The sequence below is a fragment of the Falco cherrug genome, chromosome 12 (assembly GCF_023634085.1).
Source record: "Falco cherrug isolate bFalChe1 chromosome 12, bFalChe1.pri, whole genome shotgun sequence".
NCBI lineage: Eukaryota > Metazoa > Chordata > Aves > Falconiformes > Falconidae > Falco > Falco cherrug.
Genome location: NC_073708.1, coordinates 34,482,100 through 34,501,002, shown reverse-complemented (window position 1 = coordinate 34,501,002; position 18,903 = coordinate 34,482,100). Strand labels below are relative to the sequence as shown.

Below are 18,903 nucleotides of genomic sequence, written 5' to 3'. Positions count from 1 at the left end.
GTGGTTTCCAATACCCTGCCTGTGCCAAGAGCAATGCAGGCAAAGCATGCTGGCCAGAGCGGCGCACATACGTGGGAGGGAAGGGTTTTTACAGAGTGAGGGATACTGTAGTAAGACCTGTAGCTGAAAGCTGTAGTATATCTCTTATGACAGAAATGTGTTGTACTTAACATGTTAGCATGTCTGTCTGCTGAGTACTTCTTCAAAATAAGTAAGAATTTTTTACTTTTGACTAATGAAAAACATGCATGCTACAGCATTTTAATATGCTTTTGCAAATCTAAAACAGTCTAAAAAAGCTGAATTTCAAATAGCATACATGTGTGCTTCAGAAACTGTGTGTACATCACGCTGCAGATACACAAAAGCCATCCCTCTAGAAGCAAAGCTTGGAAGGTGAATGTGGCACCCACACCTACTCAGTGTAGTGCAGCTCCAGGGTTAGGTAGCCATACATGTCATACAATCCTACAGTACATGGGACTTGCAATTGCCTAATATGCTAAGATTTCCCATAAATAAACACAATAGAAATTAGTTCTGATATCAGTTATAAAGAAGCATTTTAAAGAAATGGAGGGCTTCAGCAGCTACATCATTCTGAAAACTATCTAAAAGTGATTTCATGGTTCACTCTCAACAGAAGAACTTATTGTTTCTACGAATTTTTAGTTTTTCCATACCTAAACTCAGGAAAAAAATCTTCTTCTGACCAGATCTGGGGCAAAAAGGACAGTTTGCAAGTTGTACATTTGTCTTTTGGATTACATCTCAAAATAACACAGTAACTAAGAATAGCCTCAATTCAGTATCTAATCAGAACTTGTGTCTGAGCCCACGGATGTCTCAGGGCTGGGGTAAATTTACTGAGATCTTGGGAAATGTGATGATTCACAGAATCGCCCGGGCTGAAAGGGACCTCGACAGCTCACCTGGTTCAGCCTTTCGTGGGAAGCTGGATTAGAGCAAATACCCTTGGATAGAAATACAGGGCAAAACACCCTGGCACCCGGCCACTCAGACTCTGCTGCAGTGATGCAGTACCTTCCTACAGACACTTAATTAGCAAATTTTAAACCTGAGGTCATTACCTTTTACCTTATCTTTTCCTATCAGAGGTAGAATATGTTCCTCTGGGCGATGAGCAGCACTGCTGTCAGGGGGAGCAAACGTCAGCTGCACTTCCTGGCTTCGCCGACTACACTGGTGTTACTAAATTGTTTTTCTGCTGATAGATAATAGGATGCTGTATATTGTGCTATCCAGTTTGTACAACTCTGTATCGAGGCGTTGCCTTTCTTTTATAAAGCATTGGTAATTCTGAAATCCAGTGGAAAAAATAATCACACGTGTCCAATTCTCAGTTCAAGGAATTAATGCTTTAGCCAGTAAATTCAGCAGGCTTTGGATATCTATAGAAATGTCTTGATAGTGCAACTCAGGATATTTTCTCTAGGCTGACTCTTTCTTCCTTTTTTCTGGCACTGACCAGGAGCTCCAGCCCCTCAGTGTGCATCACTAGATGGCAGAGGCTGGTTACACAGAACGGCCCATCTATTTAAGCAAAAAAATGCAACACTGTGTTATTTATTGCGACACCGTGTTATCTATCAGCCAGGTTACACGGATGTTATAATTTTTGTTTCAGTAATATGTAATTGTGTTCCAGCCTGCTAAGCACAGTATTAATGGAAACATCTGCAATGAGGCTACAGTTTCGGGCTGTCAGCAGCAGGGTGGACTTTGGGTTTATTTGCGGGGGGTGTGGGGGGGTGCCTAGAAGTGCTTACAGACGCCTCGCATTCTGAAGCCAGCCTTGCAGCTTTGCCTGCGTAACCAAGCTGGGGAGACAGCAACAGGATCACCTCCCTTGACTTCTGTTAGAATTTTGAGTGGGAATTTTCAGCATTTCATGGACTACTTTTATTAAATAGGCTTTACTTTGCTAATGAAATCCTAGATAGTGTTTCTAGATCATTAATACATAGTAGTAGATGGTATAACTCTTGAGTATCAAGCTACGTTAAGTTTGCATTTATTCAGCTTTTCTCATATATGCTCCAAAAAGGCAGAGTGGATCTGATTCCAGAGAGCGCTCTTTGCTTGGCCTTTGGGCTAAGTCATAACTTTTATTTGAAGGCAAAGTTATTCGAGTCACCGAAGATAACCTTACCGAGATTACTGCTGCAATAAAACACAAAACAACATTAAAAAAAAAAATCTTTACTTTTTTTCTAATAATCTTTGGGTAAACTATTTTTAGCACATCTAAAGAAGGAGAGGAAAGCTTGGCAAACTCAAAGAAAATCGAAGTCGCGTTTTATTTCAAGCCATAGACAACAGTGCCCTTGAACATATTAATAGCTGTAATGTGGGAACATCAGTGATAATTATAGCCCTTCAGGGTCTGATCCCACAAAGAAACGGATTAAAACTGCACATTTATGTAAAGTGTTTGAATCTGTTGTTGCTCCTGTGAGGTGAAAAGAAAGAAGAGAAAGAGGGAGGAGCCGGAGCCGGTGCTTAGCCTGCCGAAATGAAAGCGCACAGGAGCGGTGGAAAAGGAAACAGGGCAGTGGGATTGGGGAGGGGGCACAGCTCATCCAAAGATACATTTATCCTGAGACTGAGAACATTCCTACCCATTCAGAAGTGCAAGCGCAGAGAAATCTTCCACTGATTTCTCCCAGTGGAAGACAAGTAGCTGCTCTTCAGATAGGTCTGAAGGTTTTTATGAGGGAAATCACAAGGCACAATGCAGCAGCAAAGCCAGGTTTGATAAGCTGAGGCATATGCTAATTATAGGTTCCACAGCTGCCTTCATTTTTCTATGAGAATTAAAGATCTGTTTAAAGTTTTCCACGCAGTCTTCATGCAACAGGCACTTCCCTAAGCCATCGGAAGGAATGGAGAGCCTGTTTGTAGGAGAGGGGGATGGAGCTGCAGCCCATGCTACGGACAGGGCGGTTGCTTCCAAGAGCTGCACGCTCAGGTCACCCATCTTTGTCTCTGCCATGTCCCTTTCCTCCTGTGGAACCTATTCTAGCTCTAGTTCCAGAAAGAAATTAAATGTTTCGGTCACTGCTAATTATGTTGCACTCCCAGATTATTCTTTTTTTAAAGACCCACAGGAAACATCTAGAAAGGTCTCTTCCTGCAGGCAAGAGGGGTGGTGCCTACTGTTATTTTTGGCAGGTATTTGTATACACTGCTCTTTAAAACTCTGCAACGATGCAGGTTCCTCATCCTTTCCGTACAAGCAGGGCTCAGCCTGCCTTCACAGCTGTTCTGGGTCCTACCTGCTGCAGGGCAGACCTGTTCGTCTCATTCTACCTGCTACAGACGCAGGCAGATCATTCCTTACCTTCTCTAGGGGCAATCTTTATGCGCACCCCGCAGTTGCTATCAGGACTCCCTCTCCCTTTAAAGTTTTGAACTGTCCTGCTGCTCCAAGCTTCCCTCCCAGGTGAGATGTTCTTGTTGTTCCTCCCTGGGCTATGCCCGGCCACCCTGCATCGCCCGACACGACCCATGCTCGCCAAGCCCTGCCGTGCTGAGAGGAACAGCACCGCTGCTCCAGAGGCTGCGCTTGCATTCACACAACCCCCCAGAAACTATTCCTCCTTCCATAGCAAGATAGCACGGATGATCGGCTGTAATCACAGAGGCCTTTCTGAGAACCGTCACAGAGTCAATTCTTACTCTCCTGGTATACATGCAGTTGGCTTTTTTTGCGAAAGACTGGATTATAAATTTTTTATTTTTTGCCTTATTGAATTTAGGGTGTTTTTTTCCTGGTCAAAAGATTTCCATTAGTCACTAAGACTATTTTGAATTTTAATCCGCCCTCTGAAACGCGTGCGGTTCCTTCTCATTAGGGCACATCCAGCTCTGAGGGTCTTGCATTAAAATCGCAGCGTGGGTCACCTTGGAGCTGTCCCTGCGTTGCTGGTCAGGGCTAGAAGACCTGGGGGAGATGGTGTGGGATGTGGAGGACGGTGCACGCCGCAGTTCACTCTGAACAGCTATGTCAGGCCCAGCCTGCTCTGAGGGACGGGGAGATGTCTGTTCAGAGCCACCCAGTACCTGCTCCGTGCTGCCCCAGGCAAGGCACCTGGCTGCCCCCTCCTGCCCCCTCTGCCCGTGATGGCAGAGAGCTGTGTAAGAGCGGGTCTGTGCCAGGGCTGGGGCTGGTATCGCCTCCATCTCTTCAAAGTCACCTCAGACCTCGAGGCTGGTACACATCCACAGCCCTGCCGTTCCTAAAAGATACTTTATTTGTTTCAATATGACTGCAGTTCTCAGCTGTACCAAGAAATTTGAGATAACTTGAGTATAAAAGATGATATATAAAGCCAAATTTTATTCTATTCTCTCACAGTAATTTTCTTCATAAATACTTCTTGGGATTATGAAATACTCCTTGCAGCAGAAACCGGCTATGTCAGGGCTGTACTATTTTATCCTGTTAAACACGAAGGTGCTTCGCGTTCAGTGCCTGCTTCATTTATCCTATTACTGTATTAGAAGGATTCTTTTCCCTTGCATTATTTAATGGAGGGGGTTTTTTTACTTGATACGATCAAGTCTATCTGTGCCTAAATGAAATTCCATTATAGATATACCGTACAACAATGCGTAGGGTTTAAAATTGTTTTTGTTTTTGCAGCTGCAACAAAAGCATGTCTGCGCTATCTGAGAGATTAGAATGAGCCTGCTTTGTGTGAGCACCACTATTTTTCTGATTTTATGATACCCACAGACATTTGCTTGAAGAAGTAACTTGATAGACAGCAGCATGTGGAGAATCTATTATTTACGCTGATTATCTACAAAACAGGCTTTTGTGTTAGGGCTGCTATTGTTAAGAGTTTCTCCAGATTTTTCACATTACCTGAACCCATAGTAAATACAGAAACACAGAGTAACAAAAAGGGAGCGTGCCTGGCCCCCACTGAAAAGCCCACACTTGCAAACACTACTGAGTAAGAACAACAGCAAGACCGTATAATTAGAGTGAGCAGTAACTACAGGGATTTTTAGGTACCACCGTGTGATAATTGTCTGTAAATGGGAACTTTTCTATTGGCAGCCGTATGCTAAAATTCAAAATGCAAGTTTGGAAACAAATCACACCTAGGTAATAAAGTTTTAACAATACCTTTTCGTTGTGAAAACAGTAGCAATATGAAGTGCTTACATTCAAATGTATTAAAATGCAGTAGTTTGGGTTATGGCAGGTTTTTTTAACAATTCAAGGGTGTACTATACTGAATAGAAAATGTGAATAGCTTCTGTAGCTCTCTATCCTGTCACTAATAATTAGATGCTGAACTCCCTCAAAAGCACGGAGTGACACTGAGGACCACAGCAGTTCTTTTGGCATATCAAGTGAAAATGTCCAAAATCCAGGGTTTGAGTGATCGGGATCTCGTGCCTAAGGATAAGATACCCCATGTGCCTCCCTTCTTGGAGAGGGCTTTTTTTTTTTTTTCTTCTGATATCTTAAATACTCTTCAACAATAGCATCCATTTAATTAGGATGAAAAGGTTATCTTACCCTCTCTCTATTAAGTTACACAAATTTTGCCAATCTGCCTGTAACTTTACAGATGATCAAATTACCACGATGTTTTTAAGTATAAATTAGCTGGAAAACTTGCTCACCATTTATAAGTTTGAAAACTTACGAATGAAAAGTTGGAGACGTTTGTTTCTCTAAAATAACACCCCTTTTCTTTGTACATTATATGTGTTGCTATGAATAGTAACCATCAGATGTGAACCTGGATTTCTGTGAGGAAAGTCAATGACAAGTTGGAAAATAAAAAGTGACAATTTGGAAAACAAAGCGTTAGAATTTGGAAGCCAACAGGAAGGAGGGATGGGTTTTAGGAACCCCCCCTGCGATGTTAGGGTCCCATTTGTTAGCGCCGCCTTTGAGCGTGGGAGGCAGGCTGCGGAGGGGTGCCGACCCGGGCGGGTCTCAGGGTGCTGAGACTGGGAAAAGCCAACGGGAGACAGCAAGAGTCTCAGGGTGGCCAGACGGAGCTGCTCCTGGCCGCCCAGCCCTGGGCCACGCTCCCAAGGCCAGCTCTGCCGAGGTGGTGGCTAGCTCTTTGACCGCAGCCTCTCCAGCCTGAGCACGGGATGCTCTCCCCAGGGACGGGAGCAATGCTCTGGGCAAGCAAACAGGTCACCGGTGAGCCAACCTGAGGGGGTGGGGGCCGCTTCCGTATCCACACCATCTATACGGAGATGCCTGCACTAAGTGCTTCTGCGAAGCTGCTGACTTCGGAAATGCTTTGTTCCAGAGAGTTATTTGAGAACAGAAATTAAGACACTTAAAAACCTTTTGCATGTAGTTAACAACCTCCATCAGCTATGGGTTTGCTTTCTCTATAAGCTTAATGAAATGCAGCTGTTAAGTGTTCACTAAGTAGGTCTAGTTTGAACAACTGCAAAATGTGTCTGGCATGCCCCAATCACATTAATAAGCAAGCAAAAATCATCTTACTTAAAATTTACATTACTGTGTGTATTTTTAGCTGGTTTAAAATTAGTTCTTTGCTATTTAGCGTGAGTTATTTGTCGGTGTGTGCATGGGTGGAACGGGAAGGGTGACACTTATCATTGCGGAGGGCAGGGAGGGAAACATGTCCCCTCTGCTGCCTCCTTGGGTGTGTGTTTTCACAGCCAGGGAATCCACATTCCCAGGTAAAGATCCCCACAGTAAGGAATTTACAACACTGGGTGGCTGAGCTAGTCAGTTGCTTGACTTTCTTTTTAGTCCTGTAAATATTACAATTCATATTTTAACTCTGTCAGAATCAGTATCAAGAACCACTTTGGAATTAGATACAGAGCATATCAAGCTGGGGTCCTTCTGACTTGAAACAAATGTTTCTTTCTTATTTCTGGTGCGTACACAGAGATACACGCAAACACACATTGGGATAGTATTTCACTTTAAAGCATTGCTGGTGGCATATCCACCTCAAGTATTTAAAAGACTAAGCTTTAATATTTTAGTGCAACAAATAGTAGTAGGTTTTTGTTTCTACAGTTATAGCAATGATCTTTTACTCTCTGCATTCCTACTTTTAAGACTCAAAAAATTCTACATCATTCATTTAAATTAGAAATAAGAAACAAATCAGCATAAGCCATTCATTTTACAGTTTCCTTGTCTCCCAGCAGCCTTGTGTGAATGCCAACAAATAGGACTTGACAATACCCCTCTCTTGCCAAGTCCGTCGGACTGCGGGGGCGGGGGGGGGGCTCATCTGCCAAATCTTTCTGCCTAACGCTCACATTTCAGAGAACGATAAAGCCACGCTTCTAAAGAGCCTCACAGTTTTTGGCTTTATCCTCTACAGCTCTGTCCTAGCCATCCAGGCAGAATTAGCTCACAGACAACTTTTCCAGTATTTCCTGTCTCCTTTCTCAAGGATTTTCAGATATATTTGTCTCAGTAGTACCAAGCGACTGCTGGATAAAAAATACACTAAGGCAAAATTCTACCCAAATGTACACCCACATGACCCAGAGTCTGGCTGTTCCTTATAAGATTGCATTTGCTGTAGATGATGCTATAGGGAGGCGGAGTCCCCTAGCACGTTCCTGCAGCATTCCCAGCATAATCCTTGCCCCCACACTTTTGTAACCAAAGGCTGGGAAAACAAATGAGCACCGCACAGCAACACAGCCAGTGGCAATGAGCTGCCTCATCTAAGAGTTTGTTATACTCAGTGAAAATGTTTTCCCGTGCCCTGTGAGCCATCACATAAAACGCGTTTCACCCGCTGCGCACTGGGGCTGCATAGCTCTGCACCGATTTCCTTCACTTGACTTTCTTTGCTGGGATAAGCAAGACATTTTGGCTGTACATCACTTATAAAATAATCTCTTGCAAATGTGTGCCTTTACTTAAAAAATAAGCATTTTGCATTTCAAACACGCTCTGGGGATGTTGGCCACGGCAGTGCTGCCCGTTTCTCCCTCATTAAAAGGCATTTCAGTGATTCATACCAATAGCAAAGGAACATCAGATGGAGCGGACCTTCTGAGTCACCACATCCAGCTCTCAGTTACCACGGTCCAAACTCATTTCAACATTACTTGAATTATCAACATTTTCCAAGTGTTATTATCATGGTCAAAGCTCTGTTTAATCAAAGTCTCCATCTGGCACACACTTAAAAGGGCCCCCTCGTTCAGATTTATCTATTTAACTTCACTAGTGAATTTTTCCATCACTGTAAATTTCCTGTCTCGGGCACTTAGCCTTGAGGATGATTGCATTTGCATAAGACTAAACAAATCGGTGTCTTCACTGATTCATTTTTACACAAGATTTTAAGGTTTTGTTCTCCCAAGGTCAAGTTTTCTGTGCTCCTGCCTGGCCTCTGAGGCACAGAGTGAGGCTTCTCTTCTTGACAAACTTTCCTTCAGTCAAAATACTCGTAAGCCCGCTGTAGCGCGCTCCAAGCAGATTACCTTTCCTATCACAAGCCATTGCTTTCTAATTCAGTCTTTTATAGACTGTCGACCCACTCCTCCAAAGCCATAAATCCTCAACTAACTTCAAGTGTAACAATATTTAGAGATGTTATCTGCAGGACTCAACTGAGCCTTCGGAGCCCCATTATCTTACAATCTTTTCTTTTAAAAAAAAACATTTTTGACAGCCCAGCCTTTTTCATCTTCTTTTTCCTTACAGCTCTGACCTTGAGTTAGTTTATTCCTTCATTCTCTGTGTATTTTAAATGTTGCACAAAAAATTGTTTATTAAGGCTTTCCTATAATAAATAATTAACCTGAATATAGTTAAATGAAGTGCTCATTAACATCTCCCTGCATAATCCATTTAACAGAATTAGTCTTGCTTATTCAGACAGCCTAAAGGGGTCCGTGCTTTTGTCTACAAGGCATCAGCATTAAAGCTTATAATTATTTCTGGTTAATGCAGTCCTTGGTGTTAGGAAATGTTGGTTTCCACGTTTCAGCATAGTACTTTTCTTAATCTCTTGTATTAATTAGAGATAGTGATATAATATCACTTTGTTCCTTTCTATTCACCACCAGGAGAGATGTCTGAATATAATCCTATCTGTGCTAAGAGTGTGCTTAAATATTTTCACAACTGCTAACTGTTATAAAACGTTAGGATTATGTGGAATAATCACTAAATTAGAAAAAAAAAAAGAGGGTTTGATAAGAGCACATGGACTTCAGAGGCATGCACACGGGGACCTTGGCTGGCAAGCGTGCTGTGATGGCGGGGGAGGATGCGGCCAGTGCTGCCCGTAGCAGGGGTTTCTCCTTCTGCAGGACTGTGACACCATGTAAATGACTCGCAGGAAAGATGCTAAGTGTGGTCTTGTCACAAGTAAGAAACAGACACGGTTTTATTGGTACCTAATGACACAGGGAGCTACAAAGCAAAGGGGGCAACAAGAGCAGAAACTTTCTTCACATGCCTCTGTCCCTGCTGCAACAAGAGTACCCGTTTGGACAGATCTGCAGATAATTGTCATGTGCTAAGAGTGATTGAACACGCCTGATAATGCTTATAGGGATACGGCACGACACATGCACACAAAACATGCTCCTGTACCCTCCTGCTGTACATTGGTACGGAGGGTTACCCTTGGCAGGCAGTGATGGCTGCAGGTCCCACCAGCATGGGGCTGCCCACGGAGCTGTGCGGGGCAGGAACCGTCCCCAGGCGAGGGCACGGGCAGGGACATGGGCCAGGACCCGCCAACTCCCCGGGTCCCCCGGCCACGCTGCCGGGTATGCGGCTCCACATGCCATCCTGCCTTACCACATGGGATGCTCAGGGAAATTCAACGACTTATCCTTTAGCAAGAAAGTAAATTATTATTCCTTAACGACTGAAGTTGATATACTTGAAACTCATTGCAACTTCTAAATCCTAGGTCTTTCTGTATTTCAAACATCGGACTTTTCATCAAGCTCATTTTAATCATATTCTAGATGGAAAACCACTTTCTTTTAAGGAATTACTACCGTGGCTCTGAACTCAATTTGCACCACCAGATCAGCACAAGGGGAGCCAAACAATTTGACCTTAGTTTCTATTCCAGGTAGTTACCAAAACATTGTTCTGGACGAGAATCTTTAGCCAGACAAATCCCCCTCTGCGGGCTGGCCGCCATCGCTCTCCTTCCCCTCTCTGTGTACCAAAAGCTTCACACACTGTAAAACCAGTTATAAACTGAGTGCTCCATTATAACATGGTGATAGGTATTATGGAAATGCCCAGGATAGCTGCAGATGTAATCACAGAGTCAAATAATTCATGCTTTTATTTAATGCCTAATCATACATACCTCCAGCATTATCTTGCTGTACAAATACTGAGACTGCAAGTGCAAGTGTGTGTGTCTGTATAAAACAATGACATTCGATGATAAGATCTCAGTGGGGGGGCAGAAAGCAGCTGTGAAGTTTATGCTTTTTTCAGACATTTAAACCTTCTCACCCATTCCTAAACTAAGGTTCTTAGTCTGACATAGAGAAGCATCAAAAAAACCCCTATGAAAATGATCCCATCCAAGTAGGAAATGACCTTGCCTAGCATTACCCCAGCAATTACACAGCGATGATCATGAGAGCAAGGGCTACTTAGTACTTACAAAAATAACTATTCATTCCAGATGAGTCACTAAGCTGACCATACTAGCAATCTTTACATTTTAAAAGTAAGTTTGTTTACTTTTTAAAGTCTGTAAAACACCACAAAAAATCTACAGGATTTTATTAGTATTTAGGAACAAAATTTTCTTTTGCAAAGCAATCAAGTAGCCACAGGAAAAGTTAATCAGTTAATCACCGAGGTGAAAAGGAAAAGGACTGCAGAAGCTTATCAATTTTTAAGAATCTTTAAGAGCCAAGCACAACATTTTAAAGTGTATGCCATCCAGTAGATCTACCATGACATTGTAATTGATGCAACCCATTTGCCACTCATCGTGAGAGGGACATCTGCTTATAAATTCACTTTGGAGACTAGAAACACTTGGAGATTTCCAGAAGTCAAATTAAAGCTAAGAGGGATAATGATCTGGCAAGACTTTCCCTATCATTAAGCCAGTGTCCCTCATACCTAAGACAAGTGGGTGTTCCCCAGCTGAGGGCACAGGCAGCACCCTGCCCATTTCTGCCAGCTGAGCTTCCCAAGGGGTGCTCTAATTCGAGTTGCTAATTATAAAAGGAGACGGTTAAAGCAAACTGAAAACAGTCAGGCTTTTTCCACCGACAGATGAATCAGAGGGTTGAAGAAGCACACCATGATGCACACGCGGAATACTGGCCCTGTGCAGGCATATGGCAAATGTTTTCCAGCTACCAGTTCCAGTTTGGATTAAAATAGCGTGGCTTTTTAAACCTGCAGTATACAGTTTTGAAAAAGCCCTTTAAAGCCAACTGATGATCAGTTTGCCATAGGTTTTGGGGACATTTCCACAATCACAGCAGTTTCTTTGTCTGGGGGGACTCTTGGGGCCATGTGGATGCAAATGTGAATATCTTTGGGTTCATTTTGGGTTTTGGTAGCAAATGCCACTGCGGGTCTCACTACATGAAACTATACCCAGCAGGCACTAATCAGCACACCCTAATGACAGCACGCAGGCACCAGTTTGCTCTCCTTACAGAAATCTGAGGAAATGGAACAGGTATTAGTGGGGCTGCAGAATAATTTGAAATTTCAGCTCAAGCTCTTTCAGAGCACCTGTCCCACTGAACGTGGAAGCCATGCAGCAAAGCTGGATTTCATTCTTTGTGGTGATGCCAAACACAGGTTTCAAATATGGTTTTATGAAGAGCAATCTTGTCAGACCCAGCCATAGCATCGGCACCCTAGCTCCTAAGGGGTTCAAGGTGTGGGACAGGGTGGAATCAAACTGGGGTAATACATTATAGAATGACAGAATCACAGCATGGTTTGGGTTGGCAGGGACCTCCGAGACCACCCAGTCCCACCCCCCACCACGGGCAGGGACCCCTCCCCCCAGCCCAGGCTGCTCCCAGCCCCGTCCAGCCTGGCCTTGAGCCCTGCCAGGGATGGGGCACCCACAGCTGCTCCGGGCAGCCTGGGCCAGCGCCTCGCCACCCTCACGGGGAAGAATTTCTTCCTAATATCTCATCTAAATCTGCTGTCTTTTCATGTGGCCCATGGACCAGAAAAAGCATCCTGCACCTCCCTGTACCACATGAAGTCAGCCCTTGGGGCAGTTTATTCAAAACTAGCAGAACCTGGTGTCTTAAACTCCAGATTTACCTGTCCTTCAGGTTTCTTTTGCATCAAATTCTTCCAGTGAGCCAGATTTGGGATCCATAAGTCTTTTCTATTATCTGCCCAAGTCTACGTATTTTTTCCCCATTAATTCACCTAGTACCTTTGTGCTGAAACAATTCAGATATGATTTAATAAGCTTTAGAAAGATAGGACTGGTTCATGTGCAGGAAATCAGATTTACATAATTTTCCACTTGCTTTTATAGCTGCCGTAGTTCAAATTATCTTTACGTTGGGAAAACTCTTTTAATATGATAAAATGAAATACCACCTATGCTATGCTTCGGCTTGCTAGCCTGGTTTTTGTAATAAATTAAATGTTGATTTGTCATACTGACTTATCACAGAAAGTTCCTTTTTAATGAGAAGACAAGAGAGTGCCCTGTCCTGCAGTTAGTCATGGTTATAAGTCACTAAACTAAGCTTCAAAATCAAGCTTCACCTTCCAGGTTTTTTTATTTTATTACCAGAACCTTTCTGCATGGGGGAAATGAATAATTTTTTGTTTCATCAAATACTCTGCACCACATAAAATGTCATATGTTGAAAATGGACCTAGCAGGACATAGCACAGTCTTCTGTACAGAAAGAAAAGGGGCATTGATGTATTTGGACTGAACAAGACTTGAAATGCAGAAGACCTCATCCTGCAAAAGCAAACAGGATTTGGTGAAACCCTCGGGTCTACTTTCTTGTCTTGGGTGATTGCTGTAGTCTCTCCTACTCTTCCCAACAGGCTGTGATTTTAGTGAAATCCCCTCCCTTGCTTTATAATCCTCCTTCACCGTGAGCAGGGCTTTCCCTGTGAGCCAGATGACGATCCCACCGAGCAGGATCCTGCTCTCCCTTCTGGGCTCCATCCTGCCCACACTGCGAACCCTGCAGCGTGGCTCACACCTGCCGACAGGGGTGCTTTACTTCTCCTCCTCTTCTCTGCCCAAAAGGGAACACGTGAGGATTTGGGGTAGTTTGATTCCTCTGAAGCACGGGGCGTGCCATAGCCTGGTGTGTCCCTGCCAGAGGTGAACCTGGCACTGGTGAGGGGCAGCCGTGCTGTCCTGGGCAGCTCCTGGGTGAGGCGGTGGGGCAAGCTTTTGTCTTGGCCCCAGGAAAACTGTCTTCTGCTCCGTTGGTACCTGTTCTGTGTAGCCGTCTCCCATGTGCCTGCAGAGCAAAGCTGTCAGCTGAAGTCTCATCTTCGGACTGTCTTTTTGGTGTCCTCAGTCCAGATAGCCCCATGCCTTGAGGGCACCTCAGGACAGCAACACCATGGAGTGAAAGGAGAAATCGTGCTCCCTCCACATGGTATCCAACCCCACACCACCCCAATGCTCCCAGGCAACCTCTCCTCTTCATACACACGTGGCTCACTTCTTTTTCAAAGTAGCCACGTTAGTGGTTTCTCACTTTCACAGTGCAGCCTTTGGGTTGAGCATCCCCAGCTCACCCAAGGTGAGTCACCAGGAATGAGCTCAGAAATGCCTGTTCCCCTCCTGCCTTTCCAACACCGCTGTGCTCTGCCAGGAGCAGGCCTTGAGCACCAGAATGTGGGCACCAAGCTGGCTCAGTCTTGCTCTGCATCCACCAGCTGATCTCCATCCATGTTTTGACAGGCATTGGGTCAGTCTAATCAAAAAAGCAATTTCTACAACTTTATTTAGATTGAAGTGCCATTGACATGAGCAATGCCTTCTCGCAGAAATGGCACTCTATGCAAGACTTGCACAGGTTTTGTTTTAGAATAACCTATAGTATACTCATAAAGTCTGAGAAGCAAAACCTTTGATAGCAGTGTTCAACCAAAGAGCACAGGATGCTATGTAACCAGCATATAATATATATTTTATAGGTAAAAGATTGGGGTTTCATATATAAGAAAAACACTTGAATTGAGAGAAAACGTGTACAGAAATCTGCTGGCCAAAAATAGCCCGCAGTGCTCATTTAGCAGCTGAATATCCCAAGAGCATCGTGCTGACAGCTGAGGCCACAGGTCCTTTCCCACCCACCCCCCGCCCGGGGCTGTAGGATAGCAGAGCAGTGGGTGCTGCAGGCAGCCTGCTCATGGTCGCCCAGGACCGACACCTCACTTGTTTCTCAACACTGTTCTCTTCTATTTTAACTCTCTTTGCATGCACTCGCTCTAATATTTACTTAGGAATTTGACAAAGACTTCGTATTAAAGCAAGTAAATACGATTTCTTCATAGAAACTGAAAATAAATATGAATGTCTTTGGCTAAGCAAAATTGTCAAACTTTGGCTTCTAAAGTTCAGCAGAAAATTAGTTGTTTTCCAACAGGGCTAAATATATTCACCTCTCATTGATTTCAGTGGAGATCCTAATGCTCCGTAACTTAAGAACGGATTAATTATTCAGGTGTTTAAACGTGAAGCGCTCATCTGATTTTGAGCACTCACGTTTTTAAATCCTTGCCTTAATAATGATTTGTCTTTTAAAACAAAAGGTAACATTCAGTGAGCGGTGCAGCGGGAGGCTTGGCTGCTTTTGCAGCTTTTTCTCCAGTTTTCAGAAGAATGCTTTTGCTGCCCAAATAGTTATTGTAGAATTAATGAAAACAGAATTTGGGGGTCCAAGAGCGGAAATCTTCACTTAACCCCTTTTTCTTCTCTTTGCAGCTCCCAGTACAGCCCAGTATGGGATCACCGGTGATGCCGAAGTCCTCTTCTCCTGCTGGTACCTTGTGTTGACACTGTCCTCCCTCACCAGCATATTCTACCTGAAGAACATCATTCTGCACTAAATGTAAAGACCCATAAAAGGCTTTTAAGGATTCTCTGAAAGTGCTGATGACTGGATCCAATCTGGTAGAGTTTGTTAAAAGCAGCGTGGGATATAATCAACAGTGCTTACATGGGGATGATCGCCTTCTGTAGAATTGCTCATTATGTAAATACTTTAATTCTACTCCTTTTTTTGATTAGCTGCATTACCTTGTGAAGCAGTACACATTGTCCTTTTTTTAAGACGTGAAAACTCTGAAATTACTTTTAGAGGATATTAATTGTGATTTCATGTTTGTAATCTACAAGTTTTCAAAAGCATTCAGTCATGGTCTGCTGAGTTGCAGACCGTAGTTTACAAAAAAAAATAAAAAAAATATTGCAGTAAAAATGTGCTTCTTTAAGGCTGCAATACAAATATTCAGTTCCCTTCTTAAATAGCATTCTATCCACATTGACACAGAACGTTTTTTCTTTTTTGATAAAAAAAAATCAAATAATATTGCCTTCAAAATATTTCTTCAAAATATTACACATATCTAGATTTTCTTCTAGCATGATATTCAGGTTTCAAGAATGAGCCTTGTATTATAACTGCATTGTGCAGTACTGCTTTCTTTCCTTTTTCCTGCAAATTCAGCATGGGTGTGCCTTCATAAAACACTACTTTCCTCTTCCTCTCCAACAAATCTGGAATGTGTTTTGGGAAATGCTAAAGCATCCTTTTGAGCACAAGAAATCTCTAGTCAAGGACAAAGGTGCTATTGGCTAAAAGGAAGGCCTCCTCTCCAGCTCAGGGGGTCACATCCAGCTGCTTCAGAAGTAGTTTTTTAGGCAGTCAGTCAAGGACAGCACCAACTCCTTTTGTTTTCCATATGCCACCACTAACCAGTAGGCAATCTCCGTAAAAGTTAGTTTTCCCCATTATAAAACAGAACGCAAATTATTTTGAGGCATCTTTTGAATGTAGGAACGTTTCCCTTAGTCATTCTAAATCAGAATTCCTAAATGGCTGTAAATGTGAGAAGCTGAACAGTCCCTTTTGTATTACTGGCAAAAACTATGTGAATTGGTATTTTTCTTGCACTTAATTTTGTACTGGTTTGGCTAATTTCGCAATGATAAAGGATGCTTTTAAATATTAGATATCTGAAAATACATGAAGTATCAAGCAGAATTTTATATATATACATATCTATATATTAAAACGAGGTTGCTCCAATAACTGTACTGAAGTGCATGTTGCCGTCCACGATAGAATCATCTTCACAGACAGGACTCCATTCCCAATGCACTAACACTGCACACATACCTTATTGCAGCAGTTAACTCTTCATACACCATTTCCTAGCACTGCAGTCTGGCCAGATAACGCTCATCTCACTCAGTGAAGGATCAAGTTTCCAAACAGCATGTAATGCTGCTAACTTTTCGTTTTGAACAGCCCCGGACAGCATTAACACAAAACGTTGCTCACTGTTTACAGCTGAATTTAAAAAAGCCATCTGTGTAAATTGCTGGGGCATGACTACGGCCAACAGCCCTTGAACACAAGATCCCCCAGTGACCCCAGTAGATCTTGACTGGTTTACAAAACTACTACCGATGACAAGAATAATAAAACCATTATCAACATTCTCATTCCCGTGTTTTGTAGATGAACTCCAGTAGGTGACACGTTATAGAACAATTTATCATTTTTTTTCTTCTGCCAATAGGGCTTTGTGGCCAGCAGTGCCAGCTGAGCACCGCCAGGCTCAGCGGCTCCGCGTTGGCTCCGTTAGCCCCGCTTTGGAAAAGGCAGGGTCCCAGTGTTGCTAGTCTCAGCATACACTATCCCATGCTAACACGTAGACAGAATATGCAGCAAATCTGTTGTAGCTACCGATAAAGGGCATAAACAGAACTAGGCTGACTCAAAAATATGACAATAAAATGTCCTGGGTCACTCTGCATATGTTCAGTGACAGACCGTACGATTTCTATCTTATTATTTACAGCCGTGCGCTAAGCAGTTACTATTTTCGGAAATGCAGCCTTTTTTAAAACCTTGAATAACATGACAAAATTCATTGTTTAAGGAAGGAGTATAAAACTCAATTCGAATTATACTATACACAGTCCTGATATTCTGATCTCTCTTGTATTGCAGCTTTAAAGTGCTATATTTTAGAATTCATTCGCTAGAAACAGTGGTGCTGCAGAAAGTATCATGTTGGTACAGTTTTCCAAAGGGAGGAAAACAAAAATGCATAGCCCAACTCGTATGCCTCATCTCACGTAAAATTGAGAGAATTTTCTGTACTGCGGCTGGATCAAATTCTATATTTCAATGCTATATTTCATTCCTGTGATTCCTGGTATCTGGAACCTGATATTTCCAGCAACAGGATAGAATGAACAGCAGCTTTATTAAATACGGGGTGGGGGGTGGAGGGGGAGGGAAATTAGGCATTGACTTTGCATTCATACTGGGCAGAGCCACTGGGTAACACGGACAAGCTATTCAGTCCCGTCTCTGAATCATCACTTAAATTTGGGGGGACATAATCACCGTCAATTCCAAAAAGAAACAAAACAAAACCCAGAAACCTTTCTAGGTGCCAGTGGTGTTCCCTTAGCCGGGAGAGGTACTGAACATCAGTCAGGCCTGCGCGTTCAGCAGCGAACATGTGTGTGTACATGCACGTGTGCGCGGCGTGCCGCGTGCCCTCGGTGTCCGTAGGGTCAGCCTCCTGCGGGCTGCTTACCCGACTGCCCCTCAGCCCTCCAGCCCCACAGAGATGCAGCCGTGCTTAACTTTATGCACCAATTAATTCAACAGGCAGAGTACATAGAGCCAAACACCCTTAATTTTTGCAGGATTGGAGCTGTAGGCAGTGTTGATCAAATAAAGAAACTTGGTTCTTGGTGAATCTGTTCCATGCAGTGAACTGGTAATTGTACAGATTGGGACTTATCGGGGCGTTCTTCCCAAACCGGGGGTGCAGACTGCTGCAAATTGAATGCAACCACATTTTACGAAATCTACCCACCCTGTAATTTGTGGGGTGTATTTGCTTTAGGCAACTGCTTGAAGGTATGTTCTATGCTTCTTCAGAGAATTAATCCATACCGTTCATATCTGTCGGGCAAATATTATATTTATTCCCACCTTTCAAACATGAAAAATAAATGGCTTAGCTCCGAGCAGTATAACTTGAATATTTATATCAAGATTGCTGTCCACATTGGAAACCCCGAAGTCTGTAAGACCGTAAGTTCCCACTTGTGCAATAACTCAGGTCTGCAATTACCATTGCATTGGTGACATACATAGAAGCAATGATGCTCTAATTATACAGTTGCTGATCATGATATTATAATACTGAATTAAAGGATGTCTCACAACTTCTCGAACAAATGCAGTTTCTCAAAGGTTTATAATTTGGCAGGAGATGTGTCCTTCATAGCTAGACAGCTTTTTTTAAACTTTTCAATATATATATTTTTTTTAGAAGCTATGCTGTTTTTAAGATACAGGAGCGTTAGAAACCATCACCAGTAAAAGCTGCTTTTTTGCACATTTTCAGAGCTAGCATTATAGACAAACAATGGTAAATGTTATGCCTACCAAAATCTCCACTTAGTCCACATAACTGTGTTATAAAGAATGTGTATACCAAAATATGTATTTACATGGATAAACAATATGCCTTAAAGATTAAATATGCATTTACTTCTAAGATTGGAGCAGACTTCTGCCCAGTCTGGAGGTAAATAATTCATATTTCATAGCCTGCCACGGAAGGTTCTGTTTCTTTGCAGAAAAAAAGAAAGACGGGGGAGTGGG

At 43.0% G+C, this 18,903-nt stretch overlaps 1 protein-coding gene across 2 annotated transcripts in view; it reads left to right on the top strand.

Annotated features, from left to right (window-relative positions):
* NEGR1 (neuronal growth regulator 1) overlaps nt 1-18,636 on the top strand; it is a 295,944-nt gene extending 277,308 nt beyond the window's left edge. For both annotated transcript variants that reach the window (XM_055724994.1, XM_055724993.1), the window contains one exon: nt 14,967-18,636. In XM_055724994.1, coding sequence (XP_055580969.1) covers nt 14,967-15,091 — 125 coding nt within the window. In that variant the 3' untranslated portion in view covers nt 15,092-18,636. The remainder of the gene's footprint in view (nt 1-14,966) is intronic.
* The last annotated feature ends 267 nt before the right edge of the window (nt 18,637-18,903 follow it).